Source organism: Balaenoptera acutorostrata, chromosome 15, assembly GCF_949987535.1.
Source record: "Balaenoptera acutorostrata chromosome 15, mBalAcu1.1, whole genome shotgun sequence".
Classification (NCBI taxonomy): domain Eukaryota; kingdom Metazoa; phylum Chordata; class Mammalia; order Artiodactyla; family Balaenopteridae; genus Balaenoptera; species Balaenoptera acutorostrata.
Window position 1 is genome coordinate 30318359 of NC_080078.1, and position 21543 is coordinate 30339901.

At 48.8% G+C, this 21543-nt stretch overlaps 1 protein-coding gene across 1 annotated transcript in view; it reads left to right on the plus strand.

Annotated features, from left to right (window-relative positions):
• Positions 1-21543, plus strand: part of TEKT5 (tektin 5) — a 35661-nt gene that overhangs the window by 5225 nt on the left and 8893 nt on the right. The window contains exons 4-5 of the mRNA XM_007188406.2: positions 5158-5301; positions 9139-9361. Coding sequence (XP_007188468.2) covers positions 5158-5301; positions 9139-9361 — 367 coding nt within the window. The remainder of the gene's footprint in view (positions 1-5157; positions 5302-9138; positions 9362-21543) is intronic.

Consider the following 21543-nt stretch of genomic DNA (forward strand, 5'->3'; position numbering starts at 1 on the left):
CAGGCTGCTCTGCTGGTTACTCCTTCTTGTTTACTCAGATATAGCTAACAAGAGACGGGCTGGCAACCTGGCCAGGGCTGACCCTTCCCGCTGTGTGGAGGACGTAGGCAGCTTGCATGGGATGCTAAGGGGTGAGGAAGCTTGCAGAGAGGGTCTGGGGGCTTGGTGCCCTGGTTTGTTCTACCCCAGAAACAGCAGTCGCCCCTACCTCACACACACACACACACACACACACACACACACACACACACACAGCAGCCCCTCAACTCCACTGAGGCTGTAAGAATGGGTGGCAGAGGTAGGAGAGAATTATCCTGTAAAAATAAAATAAATAGCATCCAGGACAGTGTTGAAAAGCTGCCTGCAGACCTAAGGGTGTGGTCAGGGGCAGACGAGTTGGGAAAACCCAGGGAGACATCAGAGGTGGAGAAAAGTCGAAATGAGATGCAAATACAGCAGTGACTGAGGTGACAGTTGAATGGATGAAAGCACGGTTGAATTCCGTCATTATGTGCCTCTGGCTTGACTTCTGACATTTCGACCTACTACTTGGACTATGTTTGCCTAATATTCGTCTATACATTAATCCACTTAAAAAAAACCTTCGATACTTGTACTTAAACAGGAACGTTTTAACAAAGGGAGTTCTTCGGGCAGGCAAATGCCTTTATTGTATTTTTCTTGCCCTGTGTTTACAATCACCTATGTTTTGGCAAAAGAGCATGGTTTTCCATTTGTGGTTGACATGGGGCTGTGACAAAACTTGGTGTTAGAGTGACAGGAGGGCTGACAGTTTGAAATGGGACAGTTTGAGCCAGAAGAGTGAACAAAAGCCCAGACTTGAAATTGGGGAGCTGGACCCCGGAAGGGAAATCTTGAAACTGGGGTGGGTGGAGCACTGCTTGTGCAGGAAAAGTAGAAAGACCAAGACGGTCTCATCGACTGGGAGACACAGAATAAGAGACACAGTGAATTCTGATGTCAGAGGGAAAAAGAGACAGAAAGAGAAAGACCCGAAGCCGTAAACAGAGAGAGATGAGCAGAGAGACAGAGGGACAGAGAGGGACACAGACATGCCAGACAGAGAGAGAAATCAAGAGGTGAGAGAGATGAAGAGATGGAAAGGGACAGACACAGAGAAAGAGGAAAAGAGAGCAGGAGAGGCTGGGAGGAAAGCAGCGGAGGCAGTGTGGGTGGGGAGGGGATGAGAGCGGGTGGAAGGGACTCTCCTCTTTGCCAGGACCAGAGGCCCAGTCACCCTGGAGAGAGGCCCTTTGACCTTGGGCAGCGGCCCCTTTTCAGAGGACACCTGTCATCTTGCAGGGAGGAAGCCGGGGCAGCCTAATTAACCTAGAACTGGCCAGAGCCTCATCAACAGGGCAGAACTCAGTGTGACCTTGCCCTTGGGGAAGCTCTGCCGCTCACCTGCTAGGGCGGCTGCCCCGGCCCCGGGCAGCTGATGGGCTGTTGACTCGAGGTTTTCTAGGCGAGGCCTGAGGCCTGCATCTGCGTAGAGCCGAGTCCTCACCTCACCAGGTGCCCCAGCAAAGCAGAAAAGGCTTTCCTGACTGTGCAGGAGCCAGGTTCAGGATTTTCCTTGTTGGCTGACAGCTGGGCGAGTCTTAACACTGGCCAGGCTCTCCATCTGGGGGAGATGGGGCTGTCGTCTCCCTCCCCGGGCCTCATTAGCCAGGGCCAGGAGGCTGGACCAGCTGCCCCGGGATTCTGAGGCCCCAGGTTCCCCTCTGATGCTCTGGCACGTTTCTCTTCTGCATTCTGGTCTTTCTTCACACTCCACCTCATGAGGCAGGATGGGGCCCCATTTCCCCATGGCTCTGCCAATTCCAAAGGCCATAAGGGCCCCAGGATGGCTCTCCTTGCTCCAACATGACCCTCTGTGCATCCTGATGGGTGCAGACCCAGCATGAGGATTTTATTTCTTTGCTCCTGGCCTGTTTGAAACCTCTCACCAGCTTTCAGTATCCATTGCAGAAAAAGAACGTGGCAGAAAGATAGAGACAGACAGGAGAGAGGTAGAGAGAGACACACACTGAGGCCCCGAGACAGAGAGAAACCAAGCAAGAGGAGGCAGAAGGAGATAAAGATGAGAGAGATAGAGGGACAGAGACAGGGAGAGGAAGGGAGAGAAAGGGAGGGAGAAAATTAGATGAAGGAGGGGAAAGAGAGATACCGATGTGAGACATGCACCAATCACTTTAGTTGCGTCTGGACATCAAACTGCTCAAAGTTACTCCCTTATCCAGTCTCTTTCAATTCCTTTAAGACATCAAGGGAATCTAAAAAAATGGTACAGGTCTTCCCTGGTGGCGCAATGGTTAAGAATCCTTCTGCCAATGCAAGGGACATGGGTTCGAGCCCTGGTCCGGGAAGATCCCACATGCCACAGAGCAACTAAGCCCGTGCACCACAACTACTGAGCCTGCGCTCTAGAGCCCGCGAGCCACAACTACTGAGCCTGTGTGCCACAACTATGGAAGCCCCCGCGCCTACAGCCCATGCTCTGCAACAAGAGAAACCCCTGCAATGAGAAGCCTGCACACCGCAACGAAGAGTAGCCCCCGCTCGCTGCAACTAGAGAAAGCTCGCGCGTAGCAATGAAGACCCAATGCAGCCAAAAATAAAATAAATTAAAAAATTAAAAAATTTTTAAAAAAGAAAGTAAGAGAAAAACCAGAGCCTAATAAAAATAAATAAATAAATAAATTGTACAAATGAACTTATTTACAAAACAGAAATAGAGTCACAGATGTAAAACAAACTTATGGTTACCGGGGGGAAAGGGAGGGAGGGATAAATTGGGAGATTGGGACTGACATATACACAGTGCTATATATAAACTAGATAACTAGTAAAGACCTACTGTATAGCACAGGGAACTCTTCTCAATACTCTGTAATGACCTATATGGGAAAAGAATTTTAAAAAGAGCGGATATATCTATATGTGTAACTGATTCACTTTGCTGTATAGCAGAAACTAATACAACATTGTAAATCATCTACACTCCAATAAAAATTTTAAAAAAATAATAAATTTTTAAAAAAAAGAAAAAAGACATCAAGGCAAAACTCCCAATCAATGCTTATGTGTCTTTAATTTCCTTTTTTCAACCAAAAAAGAAACAGAAAAAGTTTCAGGCTTAGAACCTACTGGAGACAACAGATTCTAGCTAGCATTCTGTTAGTGTTTACTTTGCATTTAGGTTTGGAAACAGTTACTGGTTTTCTTTTAAAGACAGTGATGTAGATTTTTCCTTTTGAAATACATTTATTTATTTATTTTTAAACATCTTTATTGGAGTATAATTGCTTTACAATGGTGTGTTAGTTTCTGCTTTATAACAAAGTGAATCAGCTATATGTATACATATATCCCCATATCTCCTCCCTCTTGCATCTCCCTCCCACCCTCCCTATCCCACCCCTCTAGGTGGTCACAAAGCACCAAGCTGATCTCCCTGTGCTATGCGGCTGCTTCCCACTAGCTATCTATTTTACATTTGGTAGTGTATATATGTCCATGCCACTCTCTCACTTCTTCCCAGCTTACCCTTCCCCCTCCCCGTGTCCTCAAGTCCATTCTCTACGTCTGCATCTTTATTCCTGTCTTGTCCCTAGGTTCTTCAGAACCATTTTTTTTTTAGATTCCATATATATGTGTTAGCATACGGTATTTGTTTTTCTCTTTCTGACTTACTTCACTCTGTATGACAGACTCTAGGTCCATCCACCTCACTACAAATAACTCAATTTCGTTTCGTTTTATGGCTGAATAATATTCCATTGTATATACGTGCCACATCTTCTTTATCCATTCATCTGTTGGTAGACACTTAGGTTGCTTCCATGTCCTGGCTACTGTAAATAGAGCTGCAATGAGCATTGTGGCACATGACTCTTTTTGAATTAGAAATACATTCACTTATGTATTTTATTTATTTATGATTGAAAAAAGAAAATTAGCAGTTAATTAATAGTACAGGTACTTTGGGAATATGCCAAGAATCGTGAAAGTGGGTCTCCAATGTCTGGAGCCTTGGCAAACAGTGATATTTAAGTCTAAACTTCTCAGCCAAGATACCAGCCCTTCAGGCTCAAGTCCTGGCCCCGCCCCATTGTGTTCTCCTCACCTGGCTCAGTCCCAGACTCCACCCACTCCCTGGCTCCGCCCACTCCTTGACCCTGCCCAGGCCATGACTCTGCCCAGTCCCTGTCTCCACCCATTCCCTGATTCTGCCAGCCTTTTGAGCTGCTTATGGGTCCCTAAATACCTGGATGTCTCCAGTTTCTCTGCTTTTGCACATGTGGTATCCTCAGCTTGGAATTCTCATCCCCCCAACCCAACTTTGTCCATAATATCTACTCCTATTGTTATGAAAACCCAGCTCAGACACTTTCTGGGGAAGCCTTCCCTGACCACCCCTCACCCAGAATTAATGGCTTCCTCCTCTGTGTTACTGTGTATCCTTTCTGAACCTGCACTGTTGCTCTTCTCATTCTTTCTTTATTTTTTACTGTATTTATTTACACAAATCCGTGAGCAACTTGAAGGTAGTGACTTATTGAAGGTAGTGAGGCTTATTCATGTCTTTTCCCTTTGTGCCTGGCATAGCATCAGACACAAGGATTTGTGAACCAATTTAAATTGAAACCTGGCTTTGTCCAAAGTGTGAATTCATATCTACTATATTAGGTCAGCAAACTACAGCTGGAGGGCCAAATCTGGCCCACCACCTATTTTTGTAAATAAAGTTTTTTGGAACACAGCCACAACCATTCATTTACACATTATCTATGCCTGTTTTCCTACGTAGTTCAATAGTTGCAAGAGAGACCATATGACCCACAAAACCTAAAATATGTAGTATTTGACCCTTTACAGTAAATGTTTTCTAAGTGACAACAGGTCTGCTTGGTTTGCGGGGCGGGTGGGGTAGTGCAGGGTGGCCCTGGGTGTGCGGGGGGGGGGGCATCAAGGTGGGAAGAGGGCTGGAAGCCACGGGGGGTGGGCAGAGCACCCTCCTGGGGGTCCAGAGACTTGGCTTCCAGCAGGGGCTCTGCACCGACCTCCCCTGTGACCTTGGGTGAGGGTCGCTGGGTGCGTGCACAATTTGGGGCCATGTCCTTGCCCCCACAGGGATAACCGGGATGCTCAGCATGCCCTGGAGAGGGACCTCGAGGACAAAAACTCAGCCGAGTTCATCGATGGGAAGTGCCTTAACCTACGGAACACATCAGATTGCATCAGCTTCTTCCACGGCGTGGAGCAAATTGATGGCACGTAAGTACCGGGCTGTCAGTCCTCACCTGGCCGTGCCCGAGGGCAGCAGGGGTTTCGGGGTCTGATCCTGCTAAGGACACGTAAAGGGGCGTCGTGCACCAGTCAAGTGTGAGGCCGTGTGGTTGAGTGGGGATCCTGGGTGGCAAGCTACAGAATCCGATTCTGGCTAACTTAAGATGGAATTTACTGGAAGGCTGTTGGGCAGGCACAGGCTCCAGGGGAAGGCTGGAGGGGAGGTTCTGGCAGCCTGAAGGAGCCAGCGAGAGAGAGCTCGTCGGCCTTGTTGTTGGAGCGCCACTGCCTTTCCACGCTGGCCCCGCTTCACCCAAGGTCCAAATTCCAGCAAGATATTGGCTTGTGAGGGTCCCACAGCTGCTGCTGCTGAGGCACCTGGATTGGCAAGTCCACCAAACAAATTCCAGAACACAATGGCTGTAGCCAGAAGGAGGAGGAATTCAAGTTTGGCTGGGAGAGCCAACTGATGCCTGCCCATGCTGGCAGTGGCTTAAGAGTGGATTCTGGAACCAGGCTCTCTGGCTTCCAATCCAGCCTCCACATTAACCCTCGGGACAAAGGACTTAATTTCTCTGGGCCCCGTTTCATCACCTCCACCACTGGGATAAAAATAGCACCCACCTCCCAGAGTCGCTGTGAGTGTGGAAAGGTGGGCGTGTGAAGTGCTAGGCACAGAGCCTCGTGTCGGGGAATGACGAAGGCTAACGTTTATTGAGTGCTTGCTGTGCGACCTCATTTTCTCGTCACACCAGCTATGAGGGTGGCGCCTCCTGTCTGCCTGGCACTGCCATGGGCACGTCCTAGCATCACGGAATTGCGTGCAGAACGAAGGCATGCTTTTCCCATCGGCAGTCCGAGGTCTGGGATAATGAGGGCTGGAGAGAGATGCTCTGGGTACATGCAGAGGGTGGGGTCTATCTTGGTCCCTTAAAAAAAATCTCTAGCGCATAACATTGTGCTTGGTACATAGTAGGTGTGCAATAAATATTTGTTGAATGAAAGAATGAATGAAAGGGGGAAGGGAGGGAGAGGAGAGAAGGAAAGGGAAGGTCTTCTTGGCCCACACCAGGGTCACTTTCTGGATCGTAGTAAATATGCAGGTGTTGAAAGGACCCTTTGGGGTTTCCTGCAGTGACAGCTCCTGGGGACCCTTCTCCTCCTCCTGACAAGGTTGACTGCCCACGGCACTGGCAAAGTGAGCAAGACCTCCAGGGGGCCTAGTCCTCTCAGCCACGGCTGCCCACCTGGACAGGGAGTCTGGAAGCTTCCCTTCCCAAACAGATGCCTTCCTGAAAGCCGGGCAGCCAGGCTGGCTGGCAGAGACTCCGATTTCCGTGCCCAGGAGGGGTCTGCAGTTTACAGTCCTCCATCCAGCGAGTCCAGCTGGAAAGCCAGAGCTGCCATTTGTGACTAATTGCTCCCCAGATGTGCTAGCTCAGGGCTTTGCATGTGAGGTTTTCTTAAAGCGGGGCCATGGCTGAGCAGGTAACAGGACGTTTGGAGACTGCGTTGCCGTATCTCTGTTCACCGAAGGTCTCATTGCCACGGATTAACCACTGATGATGAGGATGAGGATGAGAGCTGATGCCTTTTACCTGCTGTTTGCTATAGGCTGGGCACTGTGCTGAGTGTTTCCACGGTCTCGTGAATAATAAACATTTATCAAGTGCTTACTATGGTCAGGTGCCGCGATAGGGGTTTCACAGTTGGTCAACAACCCTGGGGGTAGGTACCATTTTTAGCCCCATTTTACAGAGGAGACTAAGACTCGGAGAGGTGCAGTGACTGGTCCAAGCTCACACAGCGAGTGGCAGAGCCACAATCTGAGCCCACGTTGGACACTGGGCCTGTGTTTTACCATAGCGCCTTCCTGCCTCCCCAGCAAAGCCTGCTGGGTCCTATGTTTTTAGAGGACACAGGCTCCAGAAAGCACGTTCCCCCTACTGAAGGCACATCACCTGCGAGGAGACAGGCTGCCTCGGCAAATTCCCCCAGGGAGAGTGTGATTAAGCAGGTTATTTTCCCTGGGGAGCTCAGCTGTCTGCTCCAGGGGAGGGCTTAGCGGCTGCTGCCCTTGACACTGACAGTGTCCCATTGAGCAGTGGGAGGTACCCTCAGAGTAAATCTGCAGGTCACTCTCTGCTGTCCTTGGTGCTTCCTCCTTCCTCTATTGATGGTGAGTAGCTGTGTGACCTTGGAAAAGAAGACACTTCACCTCCCTGAGCCTCAGGTCTTCGTTGGATGAAAGCTCTGGATCAGACTCAGTGCCCTCTCACATCTTTAGAAGCCCAAGACCTCTCCAGAGGCTTGATTTTAACTCCTGCAAAAGCCAGACAAAACAACCACATTTTGTATGTTTTTAAAAATATTTCTATTCACTATGCAATCTAAGTGTGCTTTAAAATGTCCTAAAAGAGACTTCTATTTCAGATGATTGAATCTCTTTTTTTCCTACTGCCTGAGAATAAAAATCTGCTTTATTTTAAGAACTGGAGACTTCCCGGCTAGAAAAGACCTTGAAAAGTTATCTAATCTGGTTTATCCGGAGACTGAAGTCAGCTCAGAGAAGCATGTGTCTCTGTTTCTCAAAGGGTTCCCAGAGGAGAAAACTCCTGTCCAATAGTTGATTGCTTATTGCCTGAATTTATATACTCGGCCAGGAAGAACTTTCTGTTCCCTAAACTGAATCCCTTATGTGTCACTGCCTCCAAGAAGCCTTCCCAGTCTGCCCTTTCCCTAGTTTGCCCTTTCCAATATAGCCTGAGCTCCATTTGCCCTCCCAGATCCATTCTGTAGCTGCCCTGCTGTGAGTCCTATAGAGGAGGCTGCCCTCTACAAACTGCCCCTCCTGGGTCTTTGCCATCTGGTTCCCAGGTGGGTTCAGCCAATAGGAGGGTCACCAACAGGAGATGGAGGAGAAAGACGTTGGGGATTTATTCGACATGGCTCTCTCTCTTGCTTTTCACACCTGGGGTGGTGACAACTTCGTGCATTTGCTAGTCCATGAGCACCTCGGTGCTATCTGAGAATAAATTCCATTTATTTCCTTTTATGGCCCTGACTGACACGTAATGACCCACTCCATTTGTCTCGCTTCCAACATCCTGCGTCTAAATTCTTTCATAGAACATCACACAACGTGTGAACATCTTCTTTATTTATTGTCTATCTTCCCCGCCTCCCCCGGAAATTTATCACTGTGAGGACGGGGATGTTGCCGGCTCCATCCCAAGTGCCTAGAACAAGGCTCGGCATGTGGCAGGTGTTCAGAGAACATTTGTTGAAGGAATAAGTGCAAGCAGCATGGCCACAGGCTCGTCCCTGAATTGAAGGAGCCCTGCGGCCAGCATCATGCCCGATGCCCGCTTCTTGGCCTGTCTCTGTGTTTTTGGTGATGGTGGAGGGAGTGTTAGAGAAAAGAGCTCTTTTGGGGAATCTCTCCTCTCCTACAACTCAGCAAGTGCCCTTTCGGGAAACCAGCTAGTCTGCAGTTGCCTCATCTGTAAATGGGGTGTTTGGATCAGCTCAGTGGCTCTCAACTGGGGGCAATTGTGCCCCCTCCCCCAAGGGACATTTGGTAATGTCTAGAGACATTTTTGATTGTCACAACTGGAGAAGCGTTACTAATGGCATCTAGTGGGTAGAGGCCAGGGATGCTGTTAAACATCCTACAGTGCACAGGACAGCCCCCTGCAACAGAGAATTATCCTGACCCAAATGTCAGAAGTGCCAAGGTTGGGAACCCCTGGATTCAGAGATCTCCAAGCCTGCCAGAGACCCCCGACTCCTCGCCTGGTAAGTTCGCTCTCGTGCCTCTTGCAGGATCTCCGTGCCCGAGACATGGGCCAAGTTCAGTAACGACAACATCAGGCACTCGCAGAACATGCGGGCCAACTCTGTCCGGCTGCGGGAGGAGGCCCAGAACCTCTTCGACGTGTTGTTGGATCAGATGTGGAAGCAGTTTACCAACACCAATATGGCCTTCAATGCCCGCATCGCCGAGGTGACAGACGTGAAGAACAAGCTGCAGACGCAGCTGGCTAAGGTAAGTGAGGTGCCTGTGGGGACCACCGTCCATGAGGCCCCCGGCCCTCGCCCTTGGGTCTCAGCAGCTTCTGGTCAAGCTGCCCGCCCCGCTGCTGCTGCTGAAATGGTCCCAGCAACCCACGGTCTATGAGCCTGTCCACCCAAAAGGGGGCAGAGGCTGTGAGCTTCCTTTGGGGGATTCCAGCACCTTGGGGGTAAATCTTCCTTGCTCACTAGATGATGGAGCTTGGAGCTTGGCCTGGCTGTCACAGCAACACCCAAAGGTGTTGCCGATGGCCCCCAGGTCTCTTTTCTCCATCTGAGCGCATGTGGCCAAGCGTGACCGACGAGGGTGGGTGCCATTATCGGAGCCCCAGGAAACGGGTCTGAGCAGGTCTTATGCGCCCACATCAGCATCTTTGGAAATGTAACCTCTTGACCTTCAGAGGCTTCAAGAGCATCAGGAGGGGTGGGGTGCTTTTTGAATTTGAGGAGCGGGAAGGACAGCCTAATCCTGCCACCATCTCCTGCTGTTCCCACACTGACATGCCCTTTTCCTGCTCCTGTATTTGAACACGTCGTGCTGTTTCCCACCCCTGGGGGAGTCCTCTCCGCATGCAATTTATACTCTCTGCTCAATTGAGAGCACCTACTGGGTGCCAGATGCTGTGCTAGGGACTGGAATGAAAAGAGGAGTCACACAAACCGTCCCCTGGTCCCTGTCCTCAGGGGATTTATGTTCTGGTCGGGGAGCAGTGGTGGCTGCAAAATTTATACGCAGGAAGGACTTAGGGGTGACAATCTGGTTGGAAGCGGGTGGGGAGACAGGGGACTAGTCTTGAACCTGAACTTGCAAAACAGTACCCCTTTTTACTGTATATATATTTGGGGAGGTTTAGTGGGCTGCAGGCAGGGTTTAATGGAAGTTACAGGGGCAGTCTAAGCCCACCCACATAGGCCACCCTTTGGCCTGGGGTATGGAGAAACAGATAAGACAGAAGTTTCTCTAAAATAATTGCAAGGTTGTGATAAGTGTTAATGAGAGAGGAAGCAAGGAGATTCGCCAGGGATTCTCCTGGAGTTCTTACACCAGGTAGATCAGACAGGCAGGTGACATTTACATTAAGAGCTGATGGATAAGGAGTTAGGCAGCCAGAGGATGGGATGGGGCGAGTGTTCGCAAGAGGATGAATGTGGGAGGAGGCTGGAGGAAGGAGCAAGCACAGGGACCTCCTGCGGGTTCTTTCTTTCTTCCCTCCTTCCTTCCTTCCTTTCTTTCTCTCTCTCTCTCTCCCTCCCTCCCTCCCTTCCTTCCTTCCTTTCCTTCCTTCCATCCTTTCCTCCCTTCCCTTCTCTCCTTCCCTTTCCTTCCTTCCTTCTTTCTTTCTTCCTTTCCTTGAAAAAATCATTCTATTATTGTGATAAAATATACATAACAAAACATTTGCCATTTCTTAGTCCGTTTGTGCTGCTATAACAAAAATACCATAGACTGGGTGACTTATAAACAACAGAAATTTATTTCTCACACTTCTGAGGACTGGGAAGTCCAGGATCGAGGTGCTGGGAGATGTGGTGTCTGGTGAGAACCCGCTTCTTGGTTCATGGATGCTGTCCTCTCCCTGTGTCCTCACATGGCAGAGAGGTGTGGGAGATCTCTGAGGTCTCTTTCATAAGGGCACTAATCCCATTGATGAGCTGATGACCTAATCACCTCCCTTAGACCCCCACCTCCTAATACTGTCACAATGGGGATTGGGTGTCAGTATCTGAATTTGGGGGGACACGGACATCCAGTCCATAGCAACCATTATTAAGTGTAGAGTTCTGTGTTATGTATCTTCACATGTGGCGCAAATGTCACCACCATCCATCTCTAGAACAATTTTTCATCTTCCCAAAGTGAAAAGAACCCTGTGTTTAAACTTTGTACCCATTAAACAATGACTTCCCATTCCCCTCTCCCCTGGCAACCACCAGTTCTACTTTCTGTCTCTATGAATTGACTAGGTACCTCATATAAGTGGAATCATACAGTATTTGTCCTTTTGTATCTGGCTTATTTTACTTAGCACAATGTCTTTAAGGTTCATCCGTGTTGTAGATTGCATCAGAATGTCCTTCCTTTGTAAGGCTGAACGATATTCCGTGGATGTATATACCGTGTATCCATTCATTCCTCGATAGACGCTTGGATTGCTTTCGCCTTTTGGCTGTTGTGCAAGTGTTTTCTTTTAATGAGGCATTTCCTATAGTGGATCAAATACAGTTCATTGTCAGGTTTTACCACATGAGTCTGAGGCCTGGAGGTGACTTGGGAACTCCTTTGCAAGTCCTTTGGTGGGACTTGGTGGCTGGTTTCTCATCTGTGAAACAAGGAGTAAGAATTCCTACTTGGTGATGATAGTGTAAGGATTAGTGAGTTGATCTCTGTGGAGTGCTTGGCACACAGTAAACACTCAATAAAAGGTAACTGTAAGTATTAATATTATTGATGGAGAGAAAATGGATCTTCTGGGTGGGGTGGGGTGCATACCCTTTTCCCTATCCACATTTCTCCACGAATTATTATGCTAGAATATTATGCTAAATATTATGCTAGAATTATTACTACCAGCTTCATCACTGCTGATCACAGAGTTTTTGCTACCACATGGATTTTTATTAATAGTCATTATTTAATAACCAGCTGCTTTGCAAATAAGTGAGCACCCATTTGAAATACACCAGACCTCAACATGACACGACTGACATTTCACTTGTCTTCTGGTTGGTGATCATCTCACATAGTGTTTTTCTAAGATAGTAAAGGAAAGAGTTGATATAATGAAAATAAATATATAGCAACCATTTCACCTTTCAACAGTTTGCCTTAGCTGGAGGATTTGAAATGCTCTCTTTAAAATTTCAACTGTTAATTGTTGAGCTTGGCCTGATTCCCCTTGGCAAGAGGCATTTCTGGAAAATTCTAGGCCCCCATCCCTACCTGTGCTGCAAAGCAATTATTGCCCAGGTGGTCATAGGAATCCACTTTGAAAGGCCAGGTCTCCACAGTTCCCCATGCAGACTTTGAATGCCCCAGTGGTTTAGGGCTGCGTAGACAGCCTTGGCTGTCTTGGTCATATTCACCATGATCCTGGGGTTCTATCCCCAAGGCCATGCCCCAAGCCTTGTAACTTGTCCTGTGTCCTCACACTTTGGGGCCTTGAGGTATCGACCAGTCATATTGACCACCGCTTAAAGAAGGGCTGGTGACCTCTTTGGGCTGAAGCAGTTGATGGCCACAGAGTGGGTGGTTCCTGAGAACCAGGGGCCCAGTGGGGGGGTGGGAGGTGGGGGACGGACGTGTCTCCAGATAAGCATAAGTACCCTGCATCCAATTGCCCAGGCCAAGGTGCCTTTTAGCGGAAGACTCAATGTGGAGGGCAAGATGCAAGGACCTGGGGGGAGGGGGCATGGGGGCAGGGACGCTGCTATAGCACAGCGCTTATTCTACACTTGTGGCAACGAGGCCCCAGCAGGGGAAATGACAGTAGGTGTGTTACACGGACGCAGCGTTAATATCACCGAATCACACAGTGAGAAAGTTATTCCTTCTTCAGTCCTTTTTCAATACTTGTGATGCTCTCAAGAGGAAAGTCTTGATCGGATACTAGACTGCCTTCCTCACCTCTTTAACCCTGTCTGCTCTCCCTTTTAAACAGAGAGCGCCGGCCTCAGGCTGAGAGCTTTGGGCAGGCAGCTGTATCCAGCCAGAGTTTCAATCACATGGTTTTACTTTCATCTTGTTCGTGCATTTTTATGGTTATTTCCATTATGGCAAATGATGCTGATTTTCCACTGATAATAGTGATATAAAGTTTTATTTTTAAACAAATGCATTTAAGGTTTTTTTTTTTTTTTTAAAAAGCCAATTGACTTGAAAAGATTGTTAATCATGTCACAAGTGGTGTGAGGGGATATGGCCATAATGGTAAGGATGGTAGGTGAAAACCTGACTGTTGGAGAAGAGCAAAGTAGACCTGTGCATCTCAAATATTACTTTGTGTGCAGTAATCACCCATGTTACCTGGAGATTGCATCGAAATGCAGATTCTGATTGAGCAGGTCTGTGGTTGGGCCTGAGCATATGCACGTTGAACAGCCTCAGGAAGTTGCCAATACCACCGGTGGGAGGTAAGGCAGAGTGCAGGTTGTAAAGCGAGTTGGCTTTGACAAAGAAGCTGTCTCCTTCTCTTCTTTCCCTCCTTCTTCCTGCCTCTCTCTTCCAAACTCAAAATACTGGGGGAACCAAATCCTTCAAAAAGGCAAGCCACAGTCATCCAATTCTAATCAGATTTTCTCTAATTGCATTTTGCTTCCAAGCTTCCCAGCCAAGCCCAGCCATTCCTCCCTCGAGGGATCAGGCCCGCTCGGCCCATTGCACAGATCTTTCCCCGACTTCGAAGATGCAAACACCCCTCTGGAATTTCTGCCGCCCCTCCCGGATGCGTGCCCTTGAATCAAAGTCTCATTTTTCCATCTTGGTTATTAATGTGGTCGGGGCAAATGACGTTAGGAGCTGGGGAAGATAAGCCAGAAGCGCGGCCTCGACTGGGTTGTTGGAGAGATGAGTCGGATTTCTCTTCTTCCTCTCAACAGCACACCGCCCCCTGCAAGCTGTAGGCTTTCTTGTAGCAAACAGGAGCCAACTTTCACCCTCCTGCCTCCTCCACCTGGAGCTCCACCCCCATCTCAGCTGGTGGCTCTCACTTCCAGATGCTTCCAGAAGCTTCCAGGGGCTCAATCCCAAATTCTGGAGTCCACTTGGATGTTCCTCTTTCTCTCCCACCTCACATCTCCTCCACCAGCAAATCCTGTTGGTTCTTTCAGAATCTCCTCACTCCCCATTCCCTCCTCTGCTTCTGCGCTGCCCCAGGCCTCCACCATCTCTTGCCTGGACCATTGCTGTGTTCTCCTAATGGCTCTGTTTGCTTTTGATGTAGCCAACTGTTTAGCTGGCAGCTTGTTGAGAGGGCATTCGATACTTGAATAGGCTGACTAGATTGACAGAGAGAAAAAGTTCAATTGCTTTAGATTTTTCAGAAAACCTTGAGAGTTTAGCTGGAGAATGCAGGTGACAGGGTCTCTCTGCTGGTGTCCCTGGGTCACCATCTTCACCGTGGCCAGGCCTGTCTGCACCACTGCTGTCATGAGAATTTCTCGGCACCCCTCACCTTTGCAGTGGCAGCGCCTCCCGAAATGCATGGTGCTCAGTGAAGTCTAAGGTAATGCAGACGGACTGGTTTTTAAATCAGGGGATAAACACTTGTAGTCCAGGGGTTAAACTTGACCCACATATTATTTGGCCTCTCACATTTTTCTTTTAACAGCTCTGTTTTTACTTGACACATAATTAACTGTACGTATTTCAAGTGTAGAATCTGAGAAGCTTTAACACATATATGTCGTGAAGCCACCACCTCAATCAAGGTAGTGAACATATGAAAAGATTTCCTTATGTCTTTTGTCATCTCTCCCTCCCTCATTTCCAACACAACCGCTGATCTGCTGTCACTGCAGATTAGTTTGCATTTTCTAGAATAATTACATAAAGGGCACCATACCCTAGCCATTCTTTTTTCATTAGTCTTCTTTCACTCAGCGTAGTCGAGATTCCTAGTTTGTTCCTTCTTATTCCTGTGTCTTGTATGTCTTGTATGGATACCGTATTGTATGTATACACCCCTGGTATGTATCGTATCCACACACCACAATTTGTTTATCCATTCACTTGTCGATGGACATTAGGGTTGTTTCCAGTTTGGGGCTGTTACCAATAAAGCTACTATGAACATTCACATACATACCTCTCTATGCATTCTCAGGGTTTTTTTTTAATATCTTGGTAAAAAAATGGAGATTTTGTGTAGAAGTTCAGATTTCTAGAATCTCTGGAAACATGGGTGGCTCTAGCAACTCCGAGCCCACTTTCCTACAGGGGAGCAGCAAACAGGAGTTGAATGGCCACAGCCCCTCATTGGACAGGGCCCGGGCTCTCCGATTGGCTCAGTCCCCACCGTCTTCCCTCACGGCCCCCTTTGCACATTTGCATCACCTGCCTGGTCCCAGCAGGCTTGTACCTTGGCACGTTCTGCTCTGTGCATCGGAGGAAATGCAAGAAAGCAGCCAGGCCTGGAAAGGATTGTAGAGAACCCAGAGGGGCTCTGAATTTTCCCCTTGAAATGTTTTGCTTTTACTCTGAAGTTTCTTTGGGGTTTCGACTTCCAATTGGTCATTAACACCAGCAGAACCTCTCCTGCCCCAGGAGGCAGCGCCAGGGCAGGAAGGCGTGTGTCTGTGGGGTGAGGGCCCGCAGTCGCCATCTGAGGGCCCCAGCGCCTGCCGCCAGCCCCCCTCTGTTTGTCCAGCGAGGCCTGGAACCCGTGGTGGAGTGGGAAAAGCTTTTGTGCTTTGCAAGCAGCCGGATCCCTTCCAGCGCCAGTGCCCGCAGACAAGCTCCTGACGGCTCGTTTCTAAAACCAGCCCAGCCCAGGGGATGTGGGGCCAGCCTGCCTGTCTCTGGTGAGGAGGGGCCGGGCCAGGGCTTAAACACCATTGCATCCTAGTGAGAAAGTTCTCGTTTCAAGTTCCCTCCATCAATCTTTCCACTAGTGTCGAGGAACAAGGCTTGATGTGACACTAATCTGTCTTTGCCATCTCTCTTTTGTTTGGGAATCCCCCTTTCCGGCCAGGCCTCAAGCCTCAAGCTGGCACTGAACCTTTGAAAGACAACAGAACTTAGAATCAAGGTCTTTCTTTCCATCTTCTCTACTGTGATGGTACTTTCTATCAATGGCAAGAGATACTCATTTTCCACGTGTGGCAATGATATAAAGATGCCATTTCAAATACATTTGTTCAAGGCTGAAAAGGGAGTTGATTTAAAGAAGTAGACTAAATAATTGTTCAGACATGCTTGGGTATGTGGGTATGGAGAGGGTTTCCAAGGTAACCTTCAGGAAAGGCCTCGGGGCTGTGTTCAGTAGGTCTCTCTGCCTGATGCTCACCTTAGTACCAAGAGGAATCAAAGGCTCCCTGGTGTCATGTGGGCTCAGGTCTCATCACTGTACTTGGGAGGTATGGGCCTGGGGACACCCGGTTGAGGGGTCCACGAGAGCTCAGATACGGGCAGTTCTGAGGGCTGTGAAATGGCGAGATGATGGGGCGGGGGTGCTGGGTCACCGCTGTCTGTCCGCGGTGACACTGTGCCGAATGAGAGAGGAACGGCTGGGGTCAGGGAAACAGGGCCAAGGTCCAGAGCTGGGAAGGCAGCCAACAAATGCAGGATGCTGGAGGGACCAGACGGCAGAGGGGGCCGAAAATGAGCGTGGGTCAGCATGGCCCGGGTAGGAGCTGAGGACAGTGCAAATGAGGTAGTTTGGAGCTCACTTTGTGAACCACTGATACTCAAGGAAGCTATTACTGCCCTCTGCAGTTGGTGTTAGCCAATCATATGCTTTGGAAGCCCTGGGTGGGGCAATCGCCGGGACTGGTTGCTGCTGAGACAAGAAGAATATAAGATGCAAGCCTGGCGGAGGCAGAGGGTTGCCTTGGCACCTCCTGGGTATGGGTGTGTCCCAGCAGTCTCCTAGTTTCTTCCAATTTGTGACTTGTTCACTTTTGGGTCCTCAGCTCCTTGCCTACTCAGGACCTGCTGCCCAGCCTCACCTATACTCCTGGCTTTCACATATGCTTGCCTCATCCTGGTCCAGATTCCTCTTCCATCTTGACACTCTTCTCCCACATGTGAGCCCCATAGTGCAGTGCAGATGGCTGGGTTCAATTCTGGCTCTAGCATTTCCTGGCCATGTGACCAAGATCAGATTGCCCCACCTCTCTGTACCTCAGTTTCTCCCTCTGTCAAATGGGAGCAATAATGGTTGGCAAATATTTGCTCTGAGAATAAGAGCATCCACACTGGACTGGTCACCTTGTAAGTGCTCAATGACTATTAACTATAAAAATGGTAAAAAAAAAAATCAAACCAACAACAACAACAACCACCCAAAAAACAAAACTGTGGTCTGATTTATAACCTGCTGATGGGGAGGGACAAGCAAAGTGACTGAAAGAATATGGCCTCTGGAATCAAAAGACCAGGGTTGAATTTGGTAAAGTAACTCCTCTGATTCTTGGTTTCCTAATCTCTGAGAGAGGAATAATCCTGCAAGGATTGAAAGAAAAGGTACAGCTAAGCAGTTCTCAACCCTCGCACATTGGAATCACCCCGATCTCTAGGGATTCTGATTTAATTGGTTGGGGTGTGGCCTGGGCATCCAACCTTTTAAACTCCCCAGCCAAGGTTGAGAACTAAAGGTTCAGAGTTCAGACCAGTGGTTCTCGAGGTGTGGTCCCTGGTCTCAAGCAGCGTCAGCATCACCTGGGAACTTGTTAGAAGTGCACGTTCTTGGGCCCCATCCTGGACCTTCTGAATCAGAAACCCTGGGGTCCAGCCATCCGAATTTTAACCAGTTCTCCGGATGTGCCTCCCAGGTGTAGACGTGCAACAAATGTTTTCTAATCTCCTCCCTCCTCCCTCCCTCCCTGAGAGGTATTTACTAAGCACATCCTGTGTGCTAGACTCTGAATTAGGAGCTGGGGGTACAATGATCCCTGCCCTCAGGGGGGCTTATGTTCTAGTGGGAGAGACCAATTTTAAAAAAAATAAGTAAATACATGATTAATTAAAAATTGTGATAAGCATTAAGAAGGAGAGCCTCGGGGGGCCTGAGCTAGTGGATTTCCATGAATTTTCACAGAATCATACAAGTGTCCTCTCTAGCAGGGAGCCCCCACCCCTCAAGGACTTTCCAGAGCCCTCCAGGACTTTCAGGACCCCTGACCCCAGATGGCCTCTGAGCGGCTGATGTTTGTATTGGCCCTGCCTTGTCTGAAGGCAGCTGGCCGCCTCTGGACGGAAACAACTGCGAGCAGGGTTGACTCAACATCTCTCCTCCAGAGCTGTAATCCTCACCCGGGCTGAATTTACTCCCCGGTGGCACTTGCCGATGTCTGGAGACATTTTGTTTGTTACAGCTTGCAGGGGGCAGCGTGCTGCTACCAGATAGATAGTGGGTAGAGCCCAGGGAGGCTGCTAAACACCGCAATACACGAGACAGCCTCCCGCAACAAAGAAGTTGTGGCCCCAAATGTCAGGAGTGTGCCGAGTTTGACTATTAACTATGAAAATGGTAAAAAAAAAATGCTCTGGCACTCTCACGCCCTGCATTTCTGGCCAAGTCCCTCTGGAGCCCTCCTCAACTAGTTCTTGCCCCTGGGCTTGGCTGCGCTTGAAAATCTTCCACCGTTTGACCAAAAAAAAGGATTCCAAGCTGCCTTCCTAAGCTGGGGGAGCCACACTGAGCCAGGCATCTCCTTGGAAACCCCTTGGCTTCATGCAATTTGCAAAACAATAAATTTGCAAGGTTGCACAAAGCATCCAGAAGCCCAAAGCCGGCTGGAACTGCTAAATCTGTTTTTTCCCTCCACATCAAAAATAATTTCCTGGCCCTAGAGAAAGCCTTAGAAGCTTTCTCTACTGTCACAAGACAAGATGCAGGCAGATAGTTTTACACAGCCAACAACTCTGCCAAACACATTCCCCCTTTCAAAGGCTTCGGGTGGATTTCTACTCCAGCCAGGAATATCGGCGCCCTTTTCCACTGAGCTGACGTTGGTTTCGTCCGAGGCAGACCTGGCAAGTGCTTTTCACACCCAATTCAAGACCAGAGACCATTTCCAGCTCAGACCCTACCCTTTCCCCACACTGGGGACCCCAACAAGGTCTGAGGATGGATGATCATGGTCTAGTTTGCCATCCGATTACAAGTAGCAGGAGAGAGAAAAAAAATTCGCCATCACCACAAAAGACACATTAACCTTACTCTGTGCAGGCAGAGTTCTAAGTGCTTTTCGAACATTAACTCATCTTCCCTCCTACAACCCCATGAAGAAGGGATTACTATTAGCCCCATTTTGCATGAGGCACAGAGAGGTTAAGTGACCCATTGAAGGTCACACAGCGGGGACAAGCACGAGCTGGAATTTGAACCTAGATCTGTGTGATCACGGAGGGACTCAGTGAGCTGAAGTGACCTGCCCTCCCCGCCCCCCGATGCATGGCATGTGGGAGGCTTAGAACAGTCTCGCAACCTTGACTGGCAGGCAGCCTGCAGCACACAGGGCCCAGAGCTAAGGCCTGGGGAGGGGAGTGAGGTGACCCTTCCACTCCCACCCCCTCCTTCCCAACCGAGTTCCAGCTTCCGGCCAAGGCTGCTGAGACTCCTCCCATTGACCCCCGGGCCAATCCCACAGCTGCCCGCTCAGCTGCTCCGGTGAGCTGGCCTGCGCCCTGCCCCAGGAGCCGCTTTCCCCCTACTTCCTTGGTTTTGTGGGAGCAGAAAGGCTAACATCGCTGGGGACTCTGGGAGAGGGGGCTTCTGGGGCTCAGGGCAGCCCTTCCCCAGCTTAGGGACTGGGGAGAGAGGAAGAGAGGGAAGGAGGGAAAGAGATCTCCAGCTGGCCAAGGAAAGATGGGAGAAGGGACAGGATGACTTCCTCGTGGCACTTTCCAGGGTGTGTTTGTGGGAGAAACACAAACACACAGGTACACGCTTGCTTTGGGAAGAGCAGGACTTGGTACCAATGCTTTTCAAGTTACTGCAAATGAGTGTGAGTGTCACCAGCTTTGTGTGCCCGCAGTGAAGGGGTTTATACACTTGCTAAGAGCTCCTTCTCCCAGGCCTGGCACTAATGGCCTCACCTCTACTCTATGGAGTGGGAATGGCTATGATCCCCGTTTTATTAGAAAGGCTCAGAGAGCCTAGGACACTTGCCTAAGGTCACCCAGCTTGGATGTGCTGGGGCTGGGATTTGGAGAGACTCAGGCCGTCTAGTGCCAACGTCTGTGCTCTCTTCTTAACCAAACACCCCGTGGTGTGTACTGGTCCATCCAGGGAAGAAGTGTTCATTAAGCACCTACTAATTGGTCGATATTCGCAAAGCCCTTAGCAAAATGCCTGGCACACAGTAAACACTATTTTAAGTGTTAGATGATATTGTTGTTGTTGTTGCTATTATTATTATTATTATTACTGTGTCCCAGGCATTGATAGGTTTAGGCACTGGGGATTCAGCAGTGAGTAAAACAAAAATCCCTCCCCACGTGGAGCTTACTCTCTGGTGGGGGATGATGAACAACATTAATGAGTAAAGCTCAGTATGTCAGAAGGTGTAAAGACTATAAAGAAAATAAAGCAGGGTTTGGACAATTGGGAGTGCTGGCCGGTTTGGGGGTTGTAATTTTAGGGTTTTTTTTGGCCGCACCACGAGGCTTGTGGGATCTTACTTCCCCGACCAGGGATTAAACCCGGGCCCTTGGGAATGAAAGCGTGGAGTCCTAACCACTGGACTGCCAGGGAACTCCTGGGGGTTATAATTTTAAAGGAAATGATCAGGGAAGGCCTTCTGAGCATTTTAGCCACAACTGGAAGGGAGTGAAGGAATGAGCCTGACACCCAGGCTGCACCCCAGACCAATGAAATCTGAACCTTTTGCAGGGGGCAGGCATCCACAGTTTTAAAAACTCTCAAGGTAATGCTAATGCGCAAACAAATTTAAGAATTAATACCCTTTACTATTAGATAGTATTTTGTCCTTAATTGAATTTCTCCCTTAAAAAAAACTTGAAAAGTTATTTTAAAAGGAAACCTTAGATCTGGTAGGATTGTGGGGATTTTCTTCCCTTTTGACCCTGTTGAAGAGAGGTGAGCTTATCATACTCCTTGGTTCCTGGCACATATGTTTGTACAAAGCCCCTCGTTTCTTTATTCCCTTTTATCCCCGCTCTTTGTGGTCACTCCTGTTCTCCCATAGATGACTTTCCATAGATGACCATTTTAATGAATGGTCATTAAAGGAGTGAATATGACCTCTTTAATTGAATGAATATGGACCTGTTGATTTAAATGTGTTCTTACAAAATGTGAATGACCGTTGTATGTGCATGGATTTTTAGTTTTCTCAAAAGGGATTGTATAAAATAGCTCATTGTTTCCTGGCTTTCTCACCTTGCATCATTTTAAAGACCCACCGTTGTTCCCATGTGAGGTTAATGCTCTCCATCTGTTGGCTGCCGAAATCCTCCATCTGTTCATTTAC